The sequence below is a fragment of the Mobula hypostoma genome, chromosome 3 (genome assembly GCF_963921235.1).
Source record: "Mobula hypostoma chromosome 3, sMobHyp1.1, whole genome shotgun sequence".
NCBI classification, from domain to species: Eukaryota; Metazoa; Chordata; class Chondrichthyes; order Myliobatiformes; family Myliobatidae; genus Mobula; species Mobula hypostoma.
The window spans coordinates 45,639,971-45,666,331 of NC_086099.1; the positions used below are offsets into that span (position 1 = coordinate 45,639,971).

The 26,361-nt window shown below is 42.2% G+C and overlaps 1 protein-coding gene across 4 annotated transcripts in view; it reads right to left on the reverse strand.

Annotated features, from left to right (window-relative positions):
• The window catches only part of pde4d (phosphodiesterase 4D, cAMP-specific), a 698,763-nt gene that overhangs the window by 212,470 nt on the left and 459,932 nt on the right, over nt 1-26,361 (reverse strand). Inside the window, exon 1 of one of the 4 annotated variants that reach the window (XM_063042965.1) lies at nt 1,195-1,422. The exons of the other annotated variants lie outside the window; for them this stretch is intronic. Coding sequence (XP_062899035.1) covers nt 1,195-1,262 — 68 coding nt within the window. The 5' untranslated portion in view covers nt 1,263-1,422. Of the gene's footprint in view, nt 1-1,194; nt 1,423-26,361 lie in introns of those variants that run through there. 4 annotated transcript variants of the gene reach the window in all.

A 26,361-nucleotide genomic window follows, 5' to 3' on the forward strand; every position in this document is an offset into this window, starting at 1 on the left:
TGAATCTCAGGCTTGTATGTGGTGATATACATGTACTTTGATAATAAATTTACTTTGAACTTTGATTTTTCCCTTCTTGTTCTTGTAATTATAGAAATAATAAACAGCCTTTTTTTTCCCTTCATCCTTTATTGTTATATAAGCAGGTGGGTGCCAGTGCTAGTAATCTGAAATAAGTGCAAAGTTAATTGTAGGATTACTGTACATTTAAGTTTCCATTTCTAATGATTTTTAAAATAATAATCCAAGTAGACCTAATTTATTATGCACTGGATAATAAGACTCTCACTGTAACACTGAAACAGTGCTCTTGGGGATTATAGTAGTTACAAGGCAGCTTCAACCCTGCAGGACAAGAATATAGCACCCATATATGTTGTTAAGGGCACATTTAATTTGCGAAGTTATCTAGAAACTTTTACAGAAAATATAAAATATTATGCATTTTTAAAAATTGAATTGCATACGCTACACATTTCCAGTTTATCTACAAAATGCAAATTTAAACCAATGCTCTGCCTACCTATTCAGTAGTGTTACGGATGTCATAGCACAACAGGGAGCAGGAATTGTCCGCAGCTATCTACTGTCAATTTTCCTTCAGTCTACTATTGACATTCAATCATGTATCTCAATGCTATTTGTGCCAAATTATTCCGGACGAAATAGTTCTCATACATAATACATAATAAAAGATTTCATTAGGTAAACACATCAACACTGAAATATGCAACTTCCACTCTTTTATGCCCAAGTTCTTAATCTTTAATACATGGGAGAATTAGGTCGACTCAGTAACAGAAAGTCACCAAGAAAGGTATGCACCGAGGCAAAGCAATTTTACGTATTCCTTCCAGCGGGTTTTGGGCAAGTGGGGTGACGTGAAAAGCACAATGAATTCACAAATGATTCTTATTTTTTTCCTCCTGCTGAAGGATGTGGAGTTCCTATACGTGAAAAGAAACAATCTACAGGGGTGGTGGGGATGAGTTTTGCAGCTAGAGACTTCACGAACTTTTCCAGCAACCTACCGGAGGGTCAAAACATGAACCAAGGGCAGACTGGGGAACTGCGAGTGCTCTGCACTCGAGCAGGGGTGGAAAGCCGGGATCACGCACCGACTTCCCATGTTCAACCAGGAAACAAGGCGGTAAGAACGTCGAGGCTAAGAGCAGCGTGTAAAAGAAACGTTACCCGGAGTAGTCGGAGGTCCTCAGGGAGCTGGTAGATCGCGACCGCGGTTTCAACACAATGTGGCTCATGCTGAAGTGTACAGATCCCGCCAGGATCCTGGCGCCGGCTCGCCTCCTTTTCCCTTCTTCACATCTTATTTCCTTGTCTGATCACCTCGTCTGAAAGATGGCTCTGGCCGGCTCACCCCTTTCGATAGCTTGTTTCTTCACACGAGCCCGAATTACTCAAGCTTCAACTGTTCGGAAGTGACAGCGCGTCCTCCCTCCCTCCCTCCCTCGCCGCTCTGCTGGCGTCTGTCTGTTCTGGCTCAGCGTTGGGACCGGCTGCACTCTCCGAGGGCGGGCAGCCGATCGCCGCTCCCGGACGAGGAGAGAAGCGCCAGTGTCCAGCGACCCCCTCCGCCTCTGTATGGGCACGCTGCCGGCGATCACATCCTTTTTTGCCGGCGAACAGATGTAGTGTTTCCCGGCTTACCCGCCACCTGCCGCCACTCTCTTGCTGCCTTGTTCTCAACCACCTCTTTTCACCTCCCCATCTGATACCTTGGAGTATCAAATACCCCGGGCCCCAGCACTCTCTCACTGCCCGCACCTCTTGATGTAGACTGACCCCCCGCCCCCCGCCAGACTGTAAAAGTTTTTCGTCGGGAAGCCACGCTGAGGTTTCGGCGGCTTAGTGCGGGGACATACATTGCTGTACTTCCAGGAGGTGATTTTTGCTTCTCCCGAGGGCAGTTTTGGAGTTTTGTTTACTTCCAACTGAGATATCAGGGGCTGTGGATGTGGGGGGAAAGTTTTCATTGCTGGAATGTTCATTGTCGTGGACAGTCATACCCAACGTGTAAATGTCATGAAAACTAGCTCTCCGCAGCAGCAGCAGAGTATATTACTAACATGGCAAACATAAATTACATTAACTTAAAGTAATTAGTTATTCATAACATGCCATAAAAGAAAAATAAATTTAACAACATTAGTGTGCAAATTGAGAGAAATATAGTCTGGAGATAGAATTAGGGTTTTCAGGTCGGCAGTCAGCACCAAGGTTACTGGAGTGCATAACTTCACTCCTGTATATTGTACACTACAGTGTATTTACTGCTGTATTTATTACTGTACTACCATGTGTAATCTTTGCTCTGCGAACCTCACACAAGCAAGGAATTTCATTGGCTGTATATGACAATAATCTATTCTGAATCTGAATCTATCAGTGATTTCTTTCCAATGCTTTGCTCCACATTATTATTATTCACATCTCGCACATGTTAATAAAATATTCTGCCAGCAATGAATAAGCTTTCAATTACATTCACTAGACATGGCTACAGAGCACCCAAGCCAAATGTTTCTAGGACTGTTCCACTTGATGTAGTTGTCATCATTTAACATTAACTTAGTTTGAGCTGTAATGTGCAGAGTGCTGTGCATCTCCCCACACCGCGGGCCCAGGATTCCGCCTCACATCACTTTGATTTCTCTACATCTCCTATACGAACATACAACAGCAAGAAAAAAAAAGGCCTTTCAGGATATCTGGAGTGGAGATGGCATCAGAAAGCTACTAAAAAGTGATCTTGCTCAGTCTCTTAATGTCACCTCATACTCCTGGCCTGGTGAGTGTTTTTGTTACAATCTCTTTGCATCTGTCAGGTGAAATATGGAAACTTTATATAATCCATTGAAAGGAAATCACAAACTGTACCAATGTTACAAATATTTTGCAGTGAAAACAGCAGTAAAGCATCTTGCCGGAAAAATAGCTTTCATTTTATGCACACGCACAGTTAAAGATGAAAGTCCAGAATACACTATCAATTGACTGGAAATTGTAGTCTGTCCTTTATTGGTACACTAAATGTGTACAGTCTATTGCACAGATGCCCAATCAGGTATACCAAAAGAAATCTGAAAATTTGCTAAAAACAGATCAAAAGCAACATAATGGCATGTGGTAGGTGGAATCACATACTAAAACAGGACCTCTATTCCTGACAGGAGATAACAAAAAGCTCCCAGCTGCTGCCTTGGCCATGCTGATCACTAGGTAGAGCTTGGAGCTCAGCCTCTTAACACATACATACATACATAAGCACTGTGTGTGAGCTGCCACTCCGAGGTTCAGAGACCCAGAAGGAGGCAACACAACTTTGACCATCAAACAGTACAGCAAAGGAGCAGCCCCTCTAGCACACAATATGGTGCTGAGCTAATTCGTAATCAAGTGCCCAACTAAACCAGGGTCTGAAATGACTGAGGCACCCATTCTCCAGGATATTAATCTTAAATGTACCGACAGTTGGCTGATGAGCACCACTGAGGCAGACTTTCATCCAACCCAGGTCCAGTCATTGGGCATAAGGTGCATCATGTCAATGTGCATGAATGGTGTCTCTGCCAAGCAAGAAGAGAATCTGAACAGAAGGGTCAAGTGGGGGAATCATGTCACCAATGGACTTAAGATGTGAATGATCGCGTGCTGCTTCAGGAGTTGGGACTTCATCCCTGTTGTTTGGAATATGTTAGCACTCAATGAGGATTGGCAAGGGTAAAGAGACCTCCAATCCTGTTGTCTTCATAACAAATCCACTGGCTCTTCTTCCGGCAACTGCTGATGATCCTGAACTTGCCTTTACAGTATATGGGAAAACAGAACTTTGGATACTGAATGTGTCAAAGAATGTTGATTTTGCCGAAGGCAGATTGTTGTGATCATCTAATATCACGTGGGCCTTTAGTTTTTGCTCAGCATGTCCTTTCAGGTAGATATTGACAGACATATTTAGAGCAGGAGGCCTTTCCCGCATTCCTTGGTGCACGAGGAAGTGGCTCTATCTGATGGATACTCAGCCGGCTCCTCACCGTGCACTTCTATGGGTGTGCTGGAACCGGTTGTCGCCCAAGGTGCTGCTCTGAATGAAGTGCTGATACAGCATGTGCTGTTCACTGCTGTGCTCAGTGCAGTGTATGATAGGTTTACAATCTTTGGCTTGGTGTGCTATGGAAGCACAACATATTGAGTGCTCCTTTAGAAACTGTCTGCAGTATGCACACAATTTTTCTCTGAATCCTCTGCATTTCCTGAAGGGATGAGGTTTCTTATGGACAGGGTATTTATTATGGTTCATGTAGAATTTTCTACTTCAGCTTTGCTGACCGTGATAGGGTTTTGGTTGCAGGAGACCTCTTTTTCAATGAGGTATTATTGAAAGTTGAGAGCATATAACTAGGATCATTTCACATTTCTGTGTGAGGGCATATGACTCCACAAAGAATGAAAATAGTGGATGGAGGGTATGATGCTTTGTTTTATATTTGAACCCTTCGATTATCCACTGTTCTTGCATGTTGTTCTGTAGTTGTTCTCTATAGGGTTTATTCCTTTTGCTGTATCCGAGAAGCTCTCCTAGTAGGTAACCCTTGCTTTTTGTGGCTTGCAGTTCCAACATCAGATCTGCAAGCTCCTGTAACTTCTGCGGTTCCTTGTGTGAGAACTTCAGAAAATTACAAATCTACTGAAGAGGGATTCTTCAATTGCCTTTGGAGAGCGTAGCATTTGCTTAACCTCTTTCACAGCATCTGCCAAACCTCTGTCACAGCATCTGCAAATTCATAGCTGGACTATTACTGCTCTAACCCTTCTTACATGTTGCAGTGATTCCCTATCAAGTCACTCACAGAGAAGGTCTAGCTCTTCACAGGGTTTGAGACACAGTTCTTCCATGGTATTATGAAAGCTTTAGTTCCTGTTGAGCCTAGGTATTGATGAGCCAGATACCAACCCAAATCTAATGCACCTACAGCTTCTGAATGAGAGCACTGCAGAGACTGGTTTGCCAAATGTATGTCCTGGGATGGATGGATGGAAGTTCATTCTGTCCTTGTCTCTGCAGATGGGATTGTCATCAGCAGCATTATTTGACTAAGGTCTTTGCTGTGGTCGAATGGGGAGTTGTGGGTCTCTGCTGCTCTGGACCTTGACTGTCAATACCTGTGCTATGTGAGTGACATGCTGGCTGAGTAGTGCAGACGTCTCCGTGGAGAGCTGGAATACTGTCTGTTTTATAGCCAAAATGTGTTTGGATATATTCTTCAGTAAGATGCATTGGTTGTTGTGACAGCAAGGCATGACTGGTTCTGGTAATAGACTCACAGATGTCTAAATCAGATGCTGCTTCATACACCTCTGCCCATGCTGAGGCAGCCTCAGCTTCACGCTTTTCCTTGAGCACACTTAATTTAGACTGTACATGTGCTCACTCCATATCCACACATAATTTCTCCATTTGTATCACAACTTCACACTTAGCATAAGCCGTTCTCATTCTTATCGCTTCAGCTCTGGTGAGGGGGTTGCGATGCAGCTATGCTAGTTGTAGCTTTGTTCAATCATTGCAAAGGCATCGATACTGAGCCACACTCTGACCTGATTTCCAGGTGTTTGTGATCGATGTCGCTCTGGACAAATGCTAACATTGTCATCAGCGGCATTTAAACACGTCTCCAATCAGCAGGCGAAGTCTTTGAAGATGAATCATCCTTTCACTCTAGAAACGTCATCTCTTACCTCTTTCAATATATAGAGGTATATCTAATCAGGATTTGGTGAGTTATCCATCTTAATGTTCTTTAACAGACCCAGCACTACTTTCTTCTTCATCTTCAAATGCCCCAGCAAATTAGCACCCTCCACAGTGATCTCTTTATTCTCATGTTCTTCTCCTTGGGAAATACAAACACCAAGTACTCATTTAGGACCTCATCCACATCTTCTACTGCCAAGCACTTGTTCCCTCCTTTATCCTTGGAGGTCCTACCTCCTCCTTAGTTATCCTCTTCCTCCTGATGTATGTATAAAATGCCTTTGGATGCTCTTTAATTTTACTTGCCAATAATTTTTCATGCCCCATACAGGCTTTCTTGAGTTCTTTTCTGGTGTCTTTAAAGGGATCTGTTTTATTTTAGTTTCCTAAACCTTATATATATTTAAGTTCCCTTCTTGACTAAATTCTTCTCCTCTCTTGACCTTCAAGGTTCTCTTACCCTGGATATTTTCCTTCCTTCTTACCTGCCCTGTATTCTGTGCAATTGGCTGTACGGCTGTTCCCAATAAAGTCTCTATTGTTCCTACACTATTTTCTCATAATTTCCCCTGTTCCAGTTTAATACTTTCCTATAAGGTTCACACTTAAACTTATCTAGCTAGACTCATTACTGAAAACCAGGTCCAGTATGGCCACTTCTCTAGGACTGTACATATTGTTTGAAGAAACCCTCTTGGGTGCACATAACAAATTCTGCCGTCTAAACCTCTTGCACTGCAGAGGTCCCAGTCTATGCTAGGGAAGTTGAAGTCACCCACTACAACGTGTAAGTTGTAGTGGGTGACTTAAACTGATGTTGAATTACAACTTAAGTTGAACAATTTGCCACTTATCCTCTAAATCAGCTCCGCACATAAGGAATTTCATGGGGAACAGTTGCATTATTGATGACAGAAAGTAAATGAATGAACTGTGTGACACTGGTTTACACCAAGACTGAATCTATTATGGACCCACTGGTTAAGATTGCAGCTTGCATGCTATCATTAAACAATGGCTAACGTACAAGAACAGCCATTGTTTTGTTGAATTGGTGCAACAGGGGCTGAATGACCAACTCTTGCTGTTATCGATTATGTGCTGATGTTCAATAGTTCCTCCAGATGAATAGAATCAACATTACATTTGAGGAGGGCTCTTTTAAAAAGTGGGAGCACTCCTCTCAGAGCTCCATCATGGAAGGAACTACCAGATTGTTAGGAGAAACAATTCAAGTTAATTATGATGCTTTACTGATTCTTGTCAGCTCAAAATGGAGGAGTATTCAGGATAGCAGAGAGAGGGAGCAAGTTCTTTGTTCTTTGCTGTCTTTCTTTGTACATTCTTACTTACAACAGGCTGGTTACTGTTAATTCTTTGTTTTGAACATTTGATAAAACAGCTCTAACCACAAGAGTTACATCTCATTTTTGACTTCAAAATATTATCTCCAGATCCAACACCATATTGAGCTGTATAACACTCGGACTATTATGTGCAATTTGGCTGCCCAATTACAGGAAAGAGGTTTTAGAAGTGGCACAGAAGAAATTTACCCAGAAGCTGTCTGGATTAGAGAATGAGTTATAAAGAGAGGTTGAGCAAACTTTTCTTTGGAGTATTGGAGTTTAAAGGGATATCTTGTAGACATTTATAAAACTATGAGAAGCATACAAAGGGTGGACAGTCAGAATCTTTTTCCAAGGGCAGAAATGTCAAATACTGAAGGGTATACATTGGCGTGAGGGCGTAAATTTGAACGAGCAGGGCAAGTTATTCTTACACACAGGGTAAAGTGAATGGGCTGACATGGATATTAGTGGAAGCAGATTGTGGCATCTAATAGACACATGACTATGCAAGGACTGGGGGGATATGGGTCATGCACTGACAGAAGAGATTTAGTTTGATTTATCATTGAGTTTGGCACAAATTTTGTGGGCTGAAGGGCCTGTTTCTGTGCTCTACGTGTTTTTCTTTATCTTCTATGTATGTTATTCCATGGTAGTCACGGAAATGCATAATGACATACATTAAGAATGCTGGAGGGAGGGTTTGGTGAACTTCTGGGTGTTTTGATTTGATGAATCACACAATGATTCAGTCCTATACCACATACGGCTTGAAGGGACTACAAGATGTGGGGTGACCACTGAGGCAGAGTCCACAACACAAACAAGAGAAAATATGCAGATCCTGGGAATCCAAGCAACACACACACACAAAATGCTAGAGGAACATATAGCTCCAAGACAAATTGTATAAAATGGCTGTTTCCAGTAATGGAGCAACCCATCACAAGGCATCAGTCACCCTAAGTACTAACCGTGTCCAGTGCTGTGTGCCAAACACCACTGTCACATTGGATATTGCAGCAGAATGCCTTTTTGAAACTTAATGACAATTATTGGTTCTAACCAAAAGGAAGGAAGCGGCACACCGTTTATGACATCACTAGCTGCATAACTGATGTCTGGAAAGCAGCAAATGTAAGGTGCATCATGTGTCTAATATTTCCGGCCAATATTTCCTTACTGTGACCTCACCCAGAAATGATAGCAATTGTAATAAAATTGCTTATTAGAAACAGACAGTAATTGATCCAATTTTCAGGATCCTAAATCTTCGAGTAAATGTACGAAATCAGTGATGAGATGCTGATCTAGCTGACAGATTTTAATGGAAAATGTTGTTAAGCAATTATACTTTGTTGCATTGTAAGTTAATTGTAATATGAATTGTTACCAAGATTACAAAGAACAACATACCATGCGCGACAGCAATCTATTTCATTTGGTACGCCAACATTTCCTCCGCCATCAGCACACACTGTTTGCAGCTTTTTTTACAAATGAGCTGCAAAGTAAGCCTACTCACTCAACAGTACACATCACATCACAGCAACACATCAACACGTCACCAATCCACAACTTCTTCACAACTATGGACAAAGACAGCACAGGCATATGAACACCTGAAAATTTATTTTCAAATCATAGACCGGTTTGACTTGGAAATTTATTAATGTTACTTCATTGTCAAAGGCTCTAAATCCATGAAGTCCCTTCCTAATGCACAATGTAAGTACCAGCACCAGGAGAAATGCAGCTGTTCAAAGTGGTACCACACCATCACTTTCTCAAGGCAAATTTGGGATGGGCAATAAATACTGGCCGCCTTCTCTCAACAAGGTTAAAATTACAAGGTTCTGCCTCCGATCTACACATATTAAAAGTTGCATTTCACTCCATAGTGACTCAATCACCGATATAAAGTAGAAATACTTTTACTATATCTTTTTAAAAACTGAAGTGAAAAGAAATATCCCATTGCCTCATCAGGTCTATTTCATTGTTACTCACTTGCACCATTGTGTGCATCCATAAAAAAAAACAGCTAAAATACTCTTTAAAGGTGCAGTTCAATTTTTAAAAATGTAACTTTCAAATCAATCTTCTGTTGGACAAATACAGATTTTTCAAATGCTTTATTTGCTAAATTAATAGTACCATACAAAAGGAAGCTGCTATTACTGTAGGTGTATCAATCAGTCCTAGAAAAACTTAAAAGTCAAGCTTAATCTCACATACACAACTACAGGTATGTACAAGTCCAAGGAAAAACTTACATGAAGTGGTTTCACAGATACATAGCATCAGATACAGAACATTCATAAGAAAAATTAAACATAAATGCTACTAGGTTATTTCTATTTTTCCTGCTTTCAGATAGAAACTATGCTCAACCTGACATCTACTACATGTGTTTTGCAGACTGTATGCTTGGGAAGCTGATTCGAACATGGCATAAAATTAAAATTTAAAGAAAAACTACAGATCTGGATATCTGAAATAAAAGCAGAAAATGTGGAGACATTCCACAGGTCGTGCAGCATCTGAGGAATCAGAAACAGTGAACATTTCAAGTCTGGGTAACTTCACTGTAAAAGGCAAAGATAGAAAACAAGTTAGTTGAGGAAGTAGAAAAGGAATAGTTGGGAATGTGTACAACAAGGCAACACATCTTCAGTGGTGTGAGCCCAGATGACCTAATGTGACAGTTATGATCTGGTAAAGCTTCTTTAACCTTGGACTGTGTTGCCAGTGGTAATGGTGTGGGACGTTCCCAGCCACTCTATACAGACATGGCTAGATGGAAAAGGTGATTTTTTTTTCCCCCTTCAAATAACATTAGTTTGTTAGTTAATCTTTTTTTTTTTGCTTTCAGAGGAAGCAAACTCACTTGTAATTCCAAAATTTCCAAAGAGAGAAAGGACAAATTTGTAGAAACTTGCCTGGAACAGTACCGCAAACTGGCTAGCTTTTGCTTCATCTGTCTGTTTTGGACTTGATCAGATATACATCTCTGCTGAAGTCAACAAAACTGAAAACTGGTAGAGGTGTATAATCGATGAATAGGTTGGTTATTGACAATAACTATGCATGAGCGTGCAAGATACATTTCCATCTGATAGGTTTTACGAGTACATAGGATTCATTTCTAAATTTGAATCTAAAGTATTTTGACCCTCCAGAATAGGGGTGAATTGGCATGATATGAAATTTGACAATGTCCCTCTGACACAGTTATGCAAATTACTTCATGAGTTAGATTCCCATGAACACCAGCTCCACTTTAAATTCCACAATAACTGGTGATTGCTATTTCCTCCAGAGGAAAGTAGCAAATTAATCTCTTGGCCCTGATTTTATTTTTCTCAAGAGGTTCAAACCACTCGCAATAACAAATTCCTCCCATTTTGTTACATACACAAAGTCCTTAATTCTTATTTTGCAGAAGTGGAGAACAATTTCTCTGCTTCTACTGAAAATTTACTTCATGTTTCCTAACTCAACTGTCAGCCCAATGCCATCATAACTCTGCAAATGCAATAATCTTGAACTGATTTAACGTGAAACAAAGAAGTTTTTCTCTCATAACAATCACAGCATTTTAAAGTAATTTCAGTTAAGGTCTGTTGCTGACATGATAAGGCAACACGTGATTCATGTTCTTTTTCTGTTGTTTTATTTACTTTAAATAATGACCACAATATACAACAGAGTGACTCAATGCCAACAGCAGAGGTCAGTGTTTATGAATGAATAGTAGCTCTCAAAATAGAATGGGGAGTTCACAAGTTTGTGGGAAAACGAGCTGTGAAGAGGACACAAAGTATTGAAAGAGAGACTAAATGGATCAGTGAGTAACAAGCAGATGACAGGTGGATTGAATTGTAAGAAAATGTGAAATTTTCACATTGGTAGTAATAATAGAAAAACAAAATCCTTTTTTAAATAGGGTGAAACTCATCTGCATTGGGATATAAAGGGAATTTGACAGTTGGCTCACATGACAGAGAAAGTAATCATGCAGCTACAATAGGCATTTGTGAAAGTATGTGGCATACTGGCCTTTACCATTAATGGACTGGAACACAAAAGTAAAGACATGCTGCTACCATGGGCATAGAGAACTTTGGTCAGGCGTAATTTGGAGTACTCTGTACCTAAATGTTATACTTAACCTGGAGTCTGAACAGTGTGAATTGTCTGGATCAAGACATTTGTCCCACTGGAGGACTGCATTCACTGGAGATTAAACACATCAGCTGAGGCATCATCAAGGCAAGCAAAGTTTTACAGTGTTAAAGGCAAAGAAAACTGCAGATGTTGGAGACCAAAACAAAAACAGGATGCTAGAAGACCTGAGTGGATCTGTGGATGCCAAATGTGTATGCTGGAGTGGAAACTACAGAGGATGAAGAGAGAGAGGGAGGGGAGAGAGAGGGAGGGGAGAGAGGGAGAGAGAGGGGAGAGAAAGGGGAGAGAGGGGAGAGAAAGGGGAGAGAGGGGAGAGGAGAGAGGGAGAGGGGGAGAGGAGAGAGGGGGAGAGGAGAGAGGGAGAGGGGGAGAGGAGAGGGGGAGAGAGGGAGAGAGGGGGAGAGGAGAGAGGGGAGAGAGGGAGAAGGGGAGAGGAGAGAGGGAGAGGGGGAGAGGAGAGGGGGAGAGAGGGAGAGAGAGGGGAGAGAGGGGAGAGAAAGGGGAGAGAGGGGAGAGAGAGGGGGAGAGGAGAGGGGGAGAGGAGAGGGGGAGAGGGGGAGAGGAGAGGGGAGAGAGGGAGAGGGGGAGAGGAGAGAGGGGGAGAGGAGAGAGGGAGAGGGGGAGAGGAGAGGGGGAGAGAGGGAGAGAGGGGAGAGAGGGAGAGGGGGAGAGGAGAGAGGGAGAGGGGGAGAGGAGAGGGGGAGAGAGGGAGAGAGGGGAGAGAGGAAGAGGGGGAGAGGAGAGAGGGAGAGGGGGAGAGGAGAGAGGGAGAGGGGGAGAGGAGAAGGGGAGAGAGGGAGAGGGGGAGAGAGGGAGAGGGGGAGAGGAGAGAGGGAGAGGGGGAGAGAGGGAGAGGGGGAGAGGAGAGGGGGAGAGGAGAGAGGGGAGAGGGGGAGAGGAGAGGGGGAGAGAGGGAGAGAGGAGAGGGGGAGAGGAGAGGGGGAGAGAGGGAGAGAGAGATCACAGAAGTCCCGTGGTAAATAGTCAAAGAATAATTCAAAGTGGGTATATCTTGAAAGGAATTCTCAGTAGAGTGGAGCATGAGGACAAAAGTCCTGCTGGATCTGGAACAAAAACAGAATACTGGAGGGTCTCAGAGGTCAAGCAGCATCTGTGGAGGCATTTATTACTTAACCTGCTGAGTTCTTACAGCTGAGATAGTCCTAATGAAGGGCTTCAGCCTGAAGCATTGACTGTTAATTCCTGTCCACAGATGTTGCCTGACTTGCTGAGTTCCTCCAGCCTTTTCTGTATGTTGCTCAAGATTTCCAGCATCTGCAGACTCTTGTGTTTATGAGTTCTTACAGCATTGTGTTTATTTGTTTTAAGAATTTTGACTTGGTAGAGGCTCTTCCCTCTAACTGGAGGTTAGAAAGGAAAGAGTATTGTCTCAAAATGTGGGATCAATCATTCCATTTCGGAGTGCATTGTACTTCCTAGGGCTCTATCACTGAGAGTTTTCAAAGATGACATCAATGAAATGGTGTGCACAAAAGGAATCATAGGATGTGGGAAGGACAACAAAACAACTTGAAATATAGCAAACAACAGGAATACTGCAGATGCTGGAAATTCAAGCAACACACATCAAAGTTGCTGGTGAACGCAGCAGGCCAGGCAGCACCTATAGGAAGAGGTACAGTCGACGTTTCAGGCTGAGACCCTTCGTCAGGACTAACTGAAGGAAGAGCTAGTAAGAGATTTGAAAGTGGGAGGGGGAGGGGGAGATCCAAAATGATAGGAGAAGACAGGAGGGGGAGGGATGGAGCCAAGAGCTGGACAGGTGATTGGCAAAAGGGATATGAGAGGATCATGGGACAGGAGGTCCAGGGAGAAAGACAAAGCGGGGGGGAACCAGAGGATGGGCGAGGGGTATAGTCAGAGGGACAGAGGGAGAAAAAGGAGAGTGAGAGAAAGAATGTGTGTATAAAAATAAATAACGGATGGGGTACGAGGGGGAGGTGGGGCATTAGCGGAAGTTAGAGAAGTCAATGTTCATGCCATCAGGTTGGAGGCTACCCAACCTTCTTATCCCCTTTGCCAATCACTTGTCCAGCTCTTGGCTCCATCCCTCCCCCTCCTATCTTCTCCTATCATTTTAGATCTCCCCCTCCCCCTCCCACTTTCAAATCTCTTACTAACTCTTCCTTCAGTTAGTCTTGATGAAGGGTCTCGGCCTGAAACGTTGACTGTACCTCTTCCTTGAAATATAGCAAGCCATATATATCAGTAAGACCATCCTGCCTTAGTGATTCTGTCACAAATTCAAATATTCATGCAAATCAAAATAAAAGGCACAATTGAGAAAATCCAAGGAGTTATTAAAATACAAAGAAAAAGAACTAAGCAACAATGGAGCACTGGAGGCAAAAAAATTCAGCATGACCCTCACCAATTTTTATAGATGCATTATAGACCGCATTCTATCCAGATATATTACAGCTTGGTAAGACAAGTGCTCTGCCCAGGTCTGAAAAAAGTTATAGAAAGTTGAGAACACAACCCAGTCTATCACAGAAATCAGTCTCCCTTCCACAACTCTGTCTACACTTTGCATTGCCTTGGGAGAGCAGCCAACGTAATCAAAGACTCCTCCCATCCTAGTTATTTTCTCTTTATCCCCATGCATTAGGCAGAAGAAACAAAAGATTGAAAACAAGCGCCACCTTGCTCAAAACAGATTCTAACACACTGCTACATACATCAAAGTTGCTGGTGAACGCAGCAGGCCAAGCAGCATCTATAGGAAGAGGCGCAGTCGACGTTTCAGGCCGAGACCCTTCGTCAGGACTAACTGAAGGAAGAGTGAGTAAGGGATTCTAACACACTGCTATAAGACTCTTGATCAGACCTCATATATGATAAGAACCTCACAATCTACTCCATAAAAGCTGTTGCACTTTATTTGTCTACCTGCAGTGCATTTTCCTGTGTATGTGTAATATCATATTCTACATTATGTTATTGTGTTTCCCTTTGTACTACTTCAATGTATTTATTTCAGAATCAAAATCAGATTTATTGTTACTGACTGACACTCTGTGGCCACTTTATTAGGTACAGGCGTGAAACCCCGTGTGGTTTTCTGTTGCTGTCATCCATCCACTTCAGCATTTGATGTGTTGTGTGTTCAGAGATGCTCTTCTGCACACCACTGTTGCAACACGTGGTTAGTTGAGTCACCGCTGTCTTTTCGGTCAGCTTGAACCAGTCTAGCCATTTGCCTCTGACCTCTCTTATTAACAAGCTGTTTTCACCCATAGAACTGGGGCTTCCTGGATGTTTTAGCTTATTGCACCATTGTCCGTAAACTCTAGAGACCGTGTATGTGAAAATCCCAGGAGATCAGCAGTTTCTGAGATACTCAAACCACCCATCTGGCACCAACAATTATTCTGTGGTCAAAGTCACTTCCCCATTCGGATGCTTGGTCTGAACAGAAACTGAACCTCTTGACTGTGTCTGTATGCTTTTATGCACTGAGTTGCTGCCACGTGATTGGCTGATTGGATACTTGCATTACCAAAAAGGTGTACCTTGTAAAGTAGCCACTGAGTGCATGTTGTGAAATCTGTTATTTTGTGGCAGCAATACAGTGCAAGATATAAAACGTTACTATGTTACAATTAAAGTAAATAAATTAATAGTTCAAAAAAGGAATAGTAATTTAGTATTCATGAGATCATAAACCGTATCTTGGTACATGTGACAATAACAAACTAATTTCAAGGCACTTTGTTCAAAATGATTTATTGCATTGTGTCACATTTCGGGGTTCAGAGTTTCCTTCCAAAAAGTGCACAGTGAACAGAAATTTGCAGGAGTGTTTAGATGCTTTACAGCGTTGCAGTGATATTTGAGCAGTCTTTGAAATACATTCAGCTGTTCTATAGAGTTTCAAGCAAACAGGCCATTTGTCCACAATGTCTTGTTCACAATGCAGGAAACATCTAGCACCTCAACAGCCTCATTTAATAATCTTAAGAGGCATTTGAAGAACACAAGTATCACAATGAATGAAGGCATCAGAAACAGAAGCTATCAGCACAGAAAACGTACCAGAGTCGTCAGCTATACTTTAAAGGTGAGGAATCACCAAGCAGATTCACAGAATGGGTTTACTAGTATTCTTGTGCATCACTGAAAGGCTTTTGTTAGATTGTAAAGACAGTATGCAATGGTCACCAATCTGAAGAAATAGTGACACATGCTTCTCAAATTCAGCTGTCAATGGACGTTCATCTCAACCCCATATTTGCTCCATTATGGTGTGTAAGCCATGATATGTGCATGTTGTACAGCAATACCTTCACTTGTAAAGACCAGTGTCATCACTACCTTAAGAGTTTTTCCAGTCTTTCTTCCACAATCTTATATCTTATCTCCACCAAAGTTCATATAGTAGTTGAGCAAATTTTCAGAATTAATGGGAAACTGTCCATGTGTCCATAGCACAGAATCAAGGTAACTTCAGCTTCAAGATTCAAGCCACAGTACGCAAATGAAACTTGTGTTTGGGTATGGTCAGAAGACCATAAGACATAGAAGCAGAATTAGGTCATCTGACCCATCGAGTCTGCTCTACCATTCAATCATGGCTGATCCTTTTTTTTTATCTCCTCAACCCCAGTTCCCAGCCTTCTCCCCATAACCTTTGATGCCATGTCCAGTCAACAACCTAAATACACCCAATGACCTGGCCTCCACAGCTGCATGTGGCAATAAATCCCACAAATTCACCACCCTTTGGCTAAAGAAATTACTCTGCATCTCTGATTTGAAAGGGCACCCCTCTATCCTGAGGCTGTGCCCTCTTGTCCTAGACCAGGGGTCGGCAATTTTTTTGCCTCTGTGGGCCGGATCGCATATTAATGAGTGGACGGTGGACCAGATAAATGCCATAAAAAAACTTGAAATATGGCAATTATCCATTTAAATACATCTAGTTATGTTTTGCCTCAAATTAGTGAATAACACATGCTCGAAAATCATTTGTGCTTAACCAAGGATGCCAATTAGTAATCAAAGAACTCAGTTTAGTTGCAATTTATTTCAATCAAGGCATCTTTTGAATCTATTAAAAGGACACAAAGAATCTTTAAACATGTATGAACATGATGCATTGAATGGTGGTAAATTAAGTATAATTTTTTTAATGCAAACAGTTGATAAATCAACGTGAAACTTGATGCTGTTCGTTGCTTGAAAGCTTCTCAGTATTGGGTGTCAGACTTGTTGATGCCAAGAGCAAGACATTATCCAGATGGGCATCAGCCAGTCTTGTTCTCAAAGGGTTCTTGGTGTGCTTCAGTTTTGAAAATAATTGCTCACACAGATAAGTGCTGCCAAACAATGATGCCATCTTTTTTGCATGGTCCACTAAGTTAGGACACTTCCCACTTGGATGAATATATTTTCTATAGAAGTCAAGCACTGAGACATCTTCAGAATAAAATTTCGATCTCGATACGTCATCACACTGCATCTCAATCAATTCCATTTGAAAAATTTCTGATGCGGTGTCCACTTCCACATCAAATGGAGTAGCAAACAGCTTGAACTCATTTGCATGCAAATGAAAATCAGCAAAACAAAATGAAAACTCTTTTCTCAATTCTTGGACCATATTCACAAAAATGCCTGGATCTTGTGCTTTACTTTTTTGAAAAGTGGGAAAAGGTGAACAATTTCCTTTTTGAAGCTGGTACTCCCACAATTGCAGCTTTCTTTCAAAGGCCGCAGTATCACCATACATCTCATGTATCAGCTGATTTTTTTCCTTGAAGTTGTAAATTCAAGTTATTTAAATGAGATGTAATGTCCACAAGAAATGCCAAGGCTGCAAGCCAATCAGGATCACGAAAATGTGAAACATCCTCATTTTTGCTTTCAAGGAATATTGCCACCTCTTCATGCAATGCAAATACTCTTTCCAGCATTGACCCTCGGCTAAGCCAGCGTACATTGCAGAAATTAGCCAGGTCCCCATATTCTGCCTCCGTATCCAACCTTCCTGCGTTTTGCATTCATTGCCATTGGATTTTTTTCTTCAATTTCAACAAGTATCATAGCACATGTAAATATCTGGATATTTAGCATGGATTTCTTGTTAAAACACAGTGATGCTGTTTCTGTTTACAAATTTAAATGATCCCATCTGAAAACCTGTGCGCGCACGGAGAGTATCTAATACATATTAATAAGGTAGTCTGCCTTCCCGTCATTTGTATATACCAGTGTTCGGTTTGGAACAAAACTGAACCTGGGGCCAGTGTAACAAGCCGCCATGCATGTCCATCAGTGTGGTCGTATGAAACACTCAGAATAAGGAAAAATCGTTCGCGGGCCAGAAAAGCATAGTATCCCAATATTTGCTCGCGGGCCGGTCAAAATACCTTTGTGGGCCGGATCTGACTGGTGAGCCGTAGGTTGCCTACCCCTGTCTGAGACTCTCCCGCCATGGGAAACATCCTTTCCATATCTGCTCTGTCTAGGCCTTTCAATATTCGAAAGGTTTCAATGAGATCCCCCCCTCATCCTTGCGAATTCCAGTGAGTACAGACCCAGAGCCATCAAAACTTCCTCATATGATAACCCTTTCATTCCTGGAAACCTCCTCTGGACCCTCTCCAAACCCAGCACATACTTTCTAAGATGACAGGCCCTAAACTGTTCACAATACTCAAAGTGAGGCCTCATCAATGCCTTATAAAGCCTCAGCATCACATCCTTGCTCTTGTATTCTAGACCTCTTGAAATGAATGCTAACATGGCATTTGCCTTCCTCACCATCGACTCAACCTGCAAGTTAACCTTTAGGGTGTTCTGTACAAGGACTCCCAAGTCCCTCTGCATCTCAGATTCCTGGATTTTCTCCAGAAAGCTCAGCTTTTAAACAAGGTGAAGTACATGAGGGGATGTGTTTTCACTTAACATCAATAAGACTAAGGTCCTCTTCTTGCCTGCTTCTGCTATACCATGCTGCCACCTATAGTAAAAGTCCACAATGAGATTTGGGAAAATATGGACCACTTCCCATATTTCAGGAGCCACCCCTCAGTAAAGGCAGATATTGATGCTGGAATTCACCACCACCTCCAGTAAATACAGTAGCACATCCTTTGATTGACTGGGGAAAATATAATTGAAGATCAAGACCTCAGATTTGGCACTAAACTAATGTGCTATTGGGCAAAGTAATATCTACTCTTCTTTATAGTTCTGAGACCGGGGGCTGTATACGACATGCATTGAGAAAATCTCACCACATTTCTGCGAAATTCTCCAAATTCACTAGAAAGGTATGTGCCCTCTCCCAATCTAAAATTTTTAATTTTGAAGCCCTATTTATTTTTGATGGCTATGTGTCATTTGTGTGTCTGACACCAGACTCCAGAGGAAACATTTTATTCTGTGTGCTGCCATGGAAGGAGGTTTCCAAGCAAACACAGGAAAGAATTTGAAGCTTCAATGCTTCCTTGAGGAAATGCATCCTCCTCACCAATTCCTGAGAACCTCTGGAGCTGGAGAAAAAGAATGCTAGATGGTGTTGACAACCTCAAGGCCATCCACCAAGGGTGTGCAGAAGACCTGCAAAAATGTTGGAAGGTGCACAAAACCTTAGAAACTGCACAACGTTCATCCTGTTCCCCACCTTTCTTGCCTTAGCTCTGGAAGTATGTGCTGTTCCCACACTGGCCTCATTACCCAAAAAAACCAATGAGAACTAAGTCATCCTCAACCCTGAGGGACCGCTTAAGATAGAGAGATAGAGAGTGACAACACATGCCATTGATTGGACCAGGAATTTTGTAACATTCAGTCAGCAACAATCCATTGGAGGAACTCAGCGGGTTGAGCAGCATCTGTGGGAGAAAATGAATTGTGGACATTTCTGGTCAAAGACCCCCGTCAGGACCTGAAACATCAACCACTCCTTTCCCCTCAGAAATCCTGCACAATAGGTTGTGTGTTGCTCCAACTTTTGTAGTCTTTCGTTTCTCCACTGCTATACTGTGTTTTACATACTTTTAATCTACTATGGAATAAAGCAGTTTATGGTCTAAATCTTCCTAAATCTTCCTAGTAACGTCCAAATTTGGAGGAACAGGAAAAGATACCGACACAAGGAAACTACGCAGGTCTCAAGGAGGGAAGTTCTTGCTCACGCTATATTATTGTCAGTAAAATAATAAGTATTTTACAATAAAATGCAAGTATTGTAGATGCCAGAAGTTTAAATAGAGAAGCAGAGAACACTGGAAATATACAGCATCTCTGGAGAATGAAGTAAAGCTGATGCATGGATTGCGCTGGACCATTTAGAATTGTTGATTGTTGACAGACGTAGCTGCATGGTCTGAATGGTGACTGAGATACAGTCTGTTCAGTGCAGAGATAAAACTTCTGAAATATCTTGGTATGAGTTAACACAAATCAAACCTGAGAAGCAACACACATAAAAGTTGCTGGTGAACGCAGCAGGCCAGGCAGCATCTCTAGGAAGAGGTGCAGTCGACGTTTCAGGCCGAGACCCTTCGTCAGGACTAACTGAAGGAAGAGTGAGTAAGGGATTTGAAAGTTGGAGGGGGAGGGAGAGATGCAAAATGATAGGAGAAGACAGGAGGGGGAGGGATGGAGCCAAGAGCTGGACAGGTGATAGGCAAAAGGGATACGAGAGGATCATGGGACAGGAGGTCCGGGAAGAAAGGCAAGGGGGGGGGACCCAGAGGATGGGCAAGGGGTATATTCAGAGGGACAGAGGGAGAAAAAGGAGAGTGAGAGAAAGAATGTGTGTATAAAAATAAGTAACAGATGGGGTACAAGGAGGAGGTGGGGCATTAGCGGAAGTTAGAGAGGTCGATGTTCATGCCATCAGGTTGGAGGCTACCCAGACGGAATATAAGGTGTTGTTCCTCCAACCTGAGTGTGGCTTCATCTTTACAGTAGAGGAGGCCGTGGATAGACATGTCAGAATGGGAATGGGATGTGGAATTAAAATGTGTGGCCACTGGGAGATCCTGCTTTCTCTGGCGGACAGAGCGTAGGTGTTCAGCAAAGCGGTCTCCCAGTCTGCGTCGGGTCTCCCCAATATATAAAAGGCCACATCGGGAGCACCGGACGCCGTATATCACCCCAGTCGACTCACAGGTGAAGTGTTGCCTCACCTGGAAGGACTGTTTGGGGCCCTGAATGGTGGTAAGGGAGGAAGTGTAAGGGCATGTGTAGCACTTGTTCCGCTTGTGGCCACACATTTTAATTCCACATCCCATTCCCATTCTGACATGTCTATCCACGGCCTCCTCTACTGTAAAGATGAAGCCACACTCAGGTTGGAGGAGCAACACCTTATATTCTGTCTGGGTAGCCTCCAACCTGATAGCATGAACATCGACTTCTCTAACTTCCGCTAATGCCCCACCTCCCTCTCGTACCCCATCTGTTATTTTTATACACACATTCTTTCTCTCACTCTTCTTTTTCTCCCTCTGTCCCTCTGAATATACCTCTTGCCCATCCTCTGGTTCCCCCCCCCCGTCTTTCTTCCCGGACCTCCTGTCCCATGATCCTCTCATATCCCCTTTTGCCTATCACCTGTCCAGCTCTTGGCTCCATCCCTCCCCCTCCTGTCTTCTCCTATCATTTTGGATCTCCCCCTCCCTCTCCAACTTTCAAATCCCTTACTCACTCTTCCTTCAGTTAGTCCTGACGAAGGGTCTCGGCCTGAAACGTCGACTGCACCTCTTCCTACAGATGCTGCCTGGCCTGCTGCGTTCACCAGCAACTTTGATGTGTGTTGCTTGAATTTCCAGCATCTGCAGAATTCCTGTTGTTTGCGTTTTCAAACCTGAGAACATTGCTTTGCCTTCTGCTGAATATCGTTTAGTTCAAGATACTTCAAGCATCACTGAATTTTAAAAATGATTGGAACTGAAGGAGAGTAAATAAAAAATTTAAAAATAAAGAAAGTTAATTTTAAAAATGTGAAAGGCATTAAAATAATTAAAATGCATTAAGCTAAAGGAAAATTATGCTTTAAAAGATGTGATTTCCCTTCTGTCTGCAGTCCCAAAATACCAATTGATTCAAACAGTTTGGCACTTCTAACCTGGCATAAGATTCAGGTGGCAATTCCCACTGTAATGGTAAGAAACTCAGTAAGGCTTGGCACTGCTGATGTACTCTCTGGAGATTCTAAGGACTGAGCATTGTGACAGATACGAGTGAAAAACAGAAAAAGTTGGGAAAACTCCTCAGGGTAGACCACATTGGCAGAAAGAGAAACATCTAACATTTTCAGTCAAGAATACTTTATCAAACAATCTGCCAGAGGAACTTAATGGACTGAGCTGGGTCTGTGGGAGAAAAGGATCGAAACCTGCTTGAAGGCTCCAGGAAATAGCTTCTAGCTCGAGATTCAAGAACTTGCAGTCTTATGTGTCTCCAGTTATGAATCCCCTTGCCCACCACCATCAATATATTCATCACTAAACTCAGAAATCTTGATACATCCACACAAGTCTAGGACTTACTTCAATTGGAAGGCTAAACCTTACTGGGATTCAGTCAAATATTTCATGTGGATAACCTTTCATTGGAATAGTTACAGCATTGGATTTTTACAAACAGGAGAAACTCTGCAGATGCTCGAACTCAAAGCAACACACACGAAATGCTAGAGGAACTCAGCAGGACAGGCAGCATCTACGGAAAAGAGTAAACAGTCAATGTTTCAGGCCAAGACCCTTCATCTGGACTAGAAAAGAAGATGAGAAGTCAGAGCAATAAGGTGGGACAAGGGGAGGAAGAACTACAAGGTGGTAGGTGATAAGTGACACTGGGAGAAGAGGAGGGGTGAAATAAAGAGTTGGGAAGTTGATTGGTGAAAAAGATAAAGGGCTAGAGAAGGGGGAATCTGATAGGAGAGGACAGAAGACCATGGAAGCAAGGATAGGAGGAGGAGCACCAGGTGATGGGCAGGTAAGGAGATAAGGTGAGAGAGGGAAAGAGGAATAGGTGAAGAGGGGGCAATTACTGGAAGTTTGAGAAATCGATGTTCATACCATCAGGTTGGAGGCTACCCAGATGGAATATAAGGTGTTGCTCCTCTAACCTGAGTGTGGCCTCATTGTAGCAGTAGAGGAGGCCATGGAATGACATGTTGGAATGAGAATGGGCAGCAGAATTGAAAAAGGTGGCCACTGGGAAATCCCACTTTTTCTGGTGGATGGAGTGTAGGTCCTTGGTGAAGCGGTCTCCCACTCAAGGTCGGTTCTCACTGATAAACAGGAGGCCACACTGGAAGCACTGGATACAGTAGATGGCCCCAAATGACTCACATGTGAAGTATCGCCTCACCTGGAAAGACTGTTTGGGGCCCTGAGTGGTAGTGAGGAAGGAGGTGGAGGGGTAGGTGTGGCACTTGTTCCACTTACAAGGAAAAGTATCTGGAGGGAGATCAGTGGAGAGAGATGAAAGTACAAGGGAGTCATGTAGGGAGTGATCCCCGTGGAAAGCAGAAAGTGGGGGGGGGTGGAGGGGGAGAGAAAAAGGTTTTGTTGCTGTGATAGCTGATCCAGGCAACTGGAATTCAAATTCCATTTAGAGAAGGCAGTCACGCTTTTCATAGGAGCAAGCCCAATTTATCAATCACCACAGTTTTTGCTGCTCTGTTGTTGTTCCTGGCTATGCTTCACATTGTTTCAATATTCTTCCTCCTTTTTCAAATGCCCATGTAACCTAATAATCTCCTTCAGCCCAATAACTCACCAAAATACCTACATTAATCAATACAAACTGAGCATAATTATGACAACACTGAAAGATGCCATTTGGCCCATTTACATCATGCCAGAAGAAAGCTAAAGCTGTAGTGAAAGAAAGTGGGGAAAAATTACTGTAGTCTAAAGTTCAGCTGTTCTGTTTTCATAGAGTTATATCACAATACAAGATGGATACAGACTGAGTCCATACTGACTATGGTGCCCACCCAGCTAGTCCAAATTTCCTGCTTTTGGCCCACATCCCTCTTAGTAGAAGGCATGGAAGAAAGGAAAGGAGGTGGGGAACCAGAGGGAGGTGATGGGCAAGACAGAGGAAGAGAAGGAGTGAGAGGATAACCAGAATGGGAAATGGAGAAAGAGTTAAAGAGCGAAGGAGGAGAAATTGATGTTTGTGTCATCACCTGTTAGATTCCTTCTTCTTTAGCCATTTACCTCTTCCACCTATTTCCTCCCAGCCTCTTACTTCCCTCCCCTCTCCCCCCCCCCCATCCTCCTTCTCCCTCATCTGGTCTCACCAGGTTGTATTCCTTCCCCTCCCCCCACCTTCTACTTCTGGCTGCTTCCCCTTTCTTTTCAAATCCTACTGAGGGGCTTTGGTCCAAAATGTTGGCTGTTTTCCTCTCCATAGATGCTGCCTGACTTGCTGAATTCTTCCAGCATTTTTATTTTGTGTGTTGTTACAAAATTCATTGGTCTGGCATGTGATAAAGGATATTAAAAGCACTGCATGTCTGGTTGTAGTGAGATAAGGAACAATAGGTCTAGTCTAAGATATCTCTGAATGGCACCCAAGGTCTCAGGTAACTGAACTAACATTTATATGAAACGGAACATTAGGAGAATTCAGTGGGCAAAAGCAACATCTGTGGAGGCAAGAAGTGTAAGCCAATGCTTTGGGTTGAAACCTAGCAGCAGACTAAACTAGCTGTTATCATGGTAATAAGAAAGATATACAGGCCTAGTTTAAGATAATGAAGTACCTATATAGTGATCAGTGATCATGATCTAGTAACATGTTGTCATGACAGCAATCTTTCCTTCAATGTCAGCAGAACAAAAGAGTTGGTCATTGACTTCAGGAAGGATGCAATACATAACCTCCTGTTTACATCAACAGTGCTTAGGTCAAGAGGGTTGAATACTTCAAGTTACTAGGAGTGAACATCACCAATATCCAATTTTGGTCCAATGATGCAGACATCAAGACCAAGAAAGCTTACCAGTGCCTCAACTTCCTTGGGAGGCGAAAGAAATTTAGCAAGTCCCCTTTGACCCTCACCAATTGTTATTGATGTACCATAGAAAGCATCCTGGACGGGTGTATCACAGCTAGGTATGGCAATTGCTTGGCATGTGACTGCAGGAAAATGCAGCTAATTGTGGACACAGTTCAATGCATCACAGAAACCAGTATCCCATCCATAGACACCGTCTACACTTTTCACTGCCTTAGTAAAGCTGCCAATGTAATTAAAGACCCCTCCTGTATATTCTCTCCCTCACTCCCCCCACCCCCATCAAGAAGAAGATACAGAAGTCTGAAGGCACATACAACTAGGTTCAAGAACAGCCTCTACTCCGCTCTTATAAGACTACTGAATGCTTCCCAAGTACGATAAGATGGACTCCTGATCTCAAATGTACCTTGCAAAGTTCTGCACTTTATTGTCTGCCTGCAGTACAGTTTTTACAAAATAAGGATAACAACTTATTCTGCATTCTGTTATTGTTTTCCCTGGTACTACATCAATGTATTGTTGTAATGAAATGATCTGTATGGATGGCAGATAAAATAAAGTTTTTCCACTGTACCTCAGTACATGTGACATTAATCAACCAAATTACCAACTTACCTGATCAAACACATGTGAGGTGTGAAATACTTGTCAGAATTGTCAGCAGCAGTCAGGTTTATACTTCTGTATATTTGATTGGCTCAGTACCAGTAACAGAGATGCAAACACAGTAGGCATCCCAGTTTAAAATGGAGGTGGATGTACAATCCAGTGGCAAAGGGACAAAGATTGAGGAAATGTGACAAGACTTTTGATGTGATACAATGCCATTGGAAGAGAACAGAAGCAAGGGGAGGGAGATGGGTCTTGGATCCTAAATCTTGGAACAGAATGTGATCTCAGGGCCAAAATAAATAAAACTCAGCCAGAAGGAACCATAAGTATGTGACTCAGAACAAAGACAAACCACAAGTCCAAGACTGATCACCAAGCATCTTGATTGATAGTATACTTTGCACATTATGAGTGCATGTAATTTGTCTTTGCAAGTAAGAGTTTGAATACATTTAAATTTATCAGTAATTGTCAGAGGTGTGCCTTGAACATAAATGTGCTTAGGCACAACAAATTTTTGATTATTTTGCCACTTTTACATGCTTTCCAGAACCTCTGGCCTTCATATAAGGCATTCAACATTAAAGATATTAAGCTTTGGAATTTTTTTCTCAAAACTGAATTTATCTTTCTGCCTTCAAGGCATCACTTAAACATGCCCTAATATCTCCCCTGTGCTTTAATGTCAAATGTGATTGAATAAAGCATGTTTAATACTTCTTTGAACATTAAGGATTTGAAATAAATGTGTTGATTATATGCACAGTCTTCCCACTTAAATTCTACATCATGGAAAATCAGAGGTTAAATGGTTAAACTTTTATTCATGGAAACAATCGTCTTTTGCAACATAAATAAGGTAACTGAAGTGATATGAAAAGAACACACTTAATACATATATGTTACATGAACACTTATGATTTGAGCATACAATTTATTGACTGTTATGAAAATGTTGCTAAATGAAAACTGCTTTTCATAGGGGTAAAGAACAAGTACAGAAAAAATGTTTTGTTTCTAAATAGTAACTTTGAAGTGAACAACTGTAATTGTTTACATGAATGGACTACCTTCAAATAGCTTGGAATATCAGATCCATTATGAAGTCCAAACTCTGCTCTGGATCTCTGACTTACAGAAATCCTGAGACCTCAATGATTTCAAATGGAATTATTGTGGGGGGGGCGGGAGGAGGGAAGCAAGTTTGCTGTTTAAAAATTCGTTTTGTTTAGTTTAATATTTTAAACTAAATGAATATATCTAATTCTCAGACATTGAAAATCTACAAATCATACTCAAAATGCTGAAGGACTCAGCAGGCCAGGCAGAATCTATGGAAAAGGGTACAAGAGATGTTTCAGGCCAAAACGCCGAAGGTACTGTTTTACATAGATGTTGCCTGTCCTGCT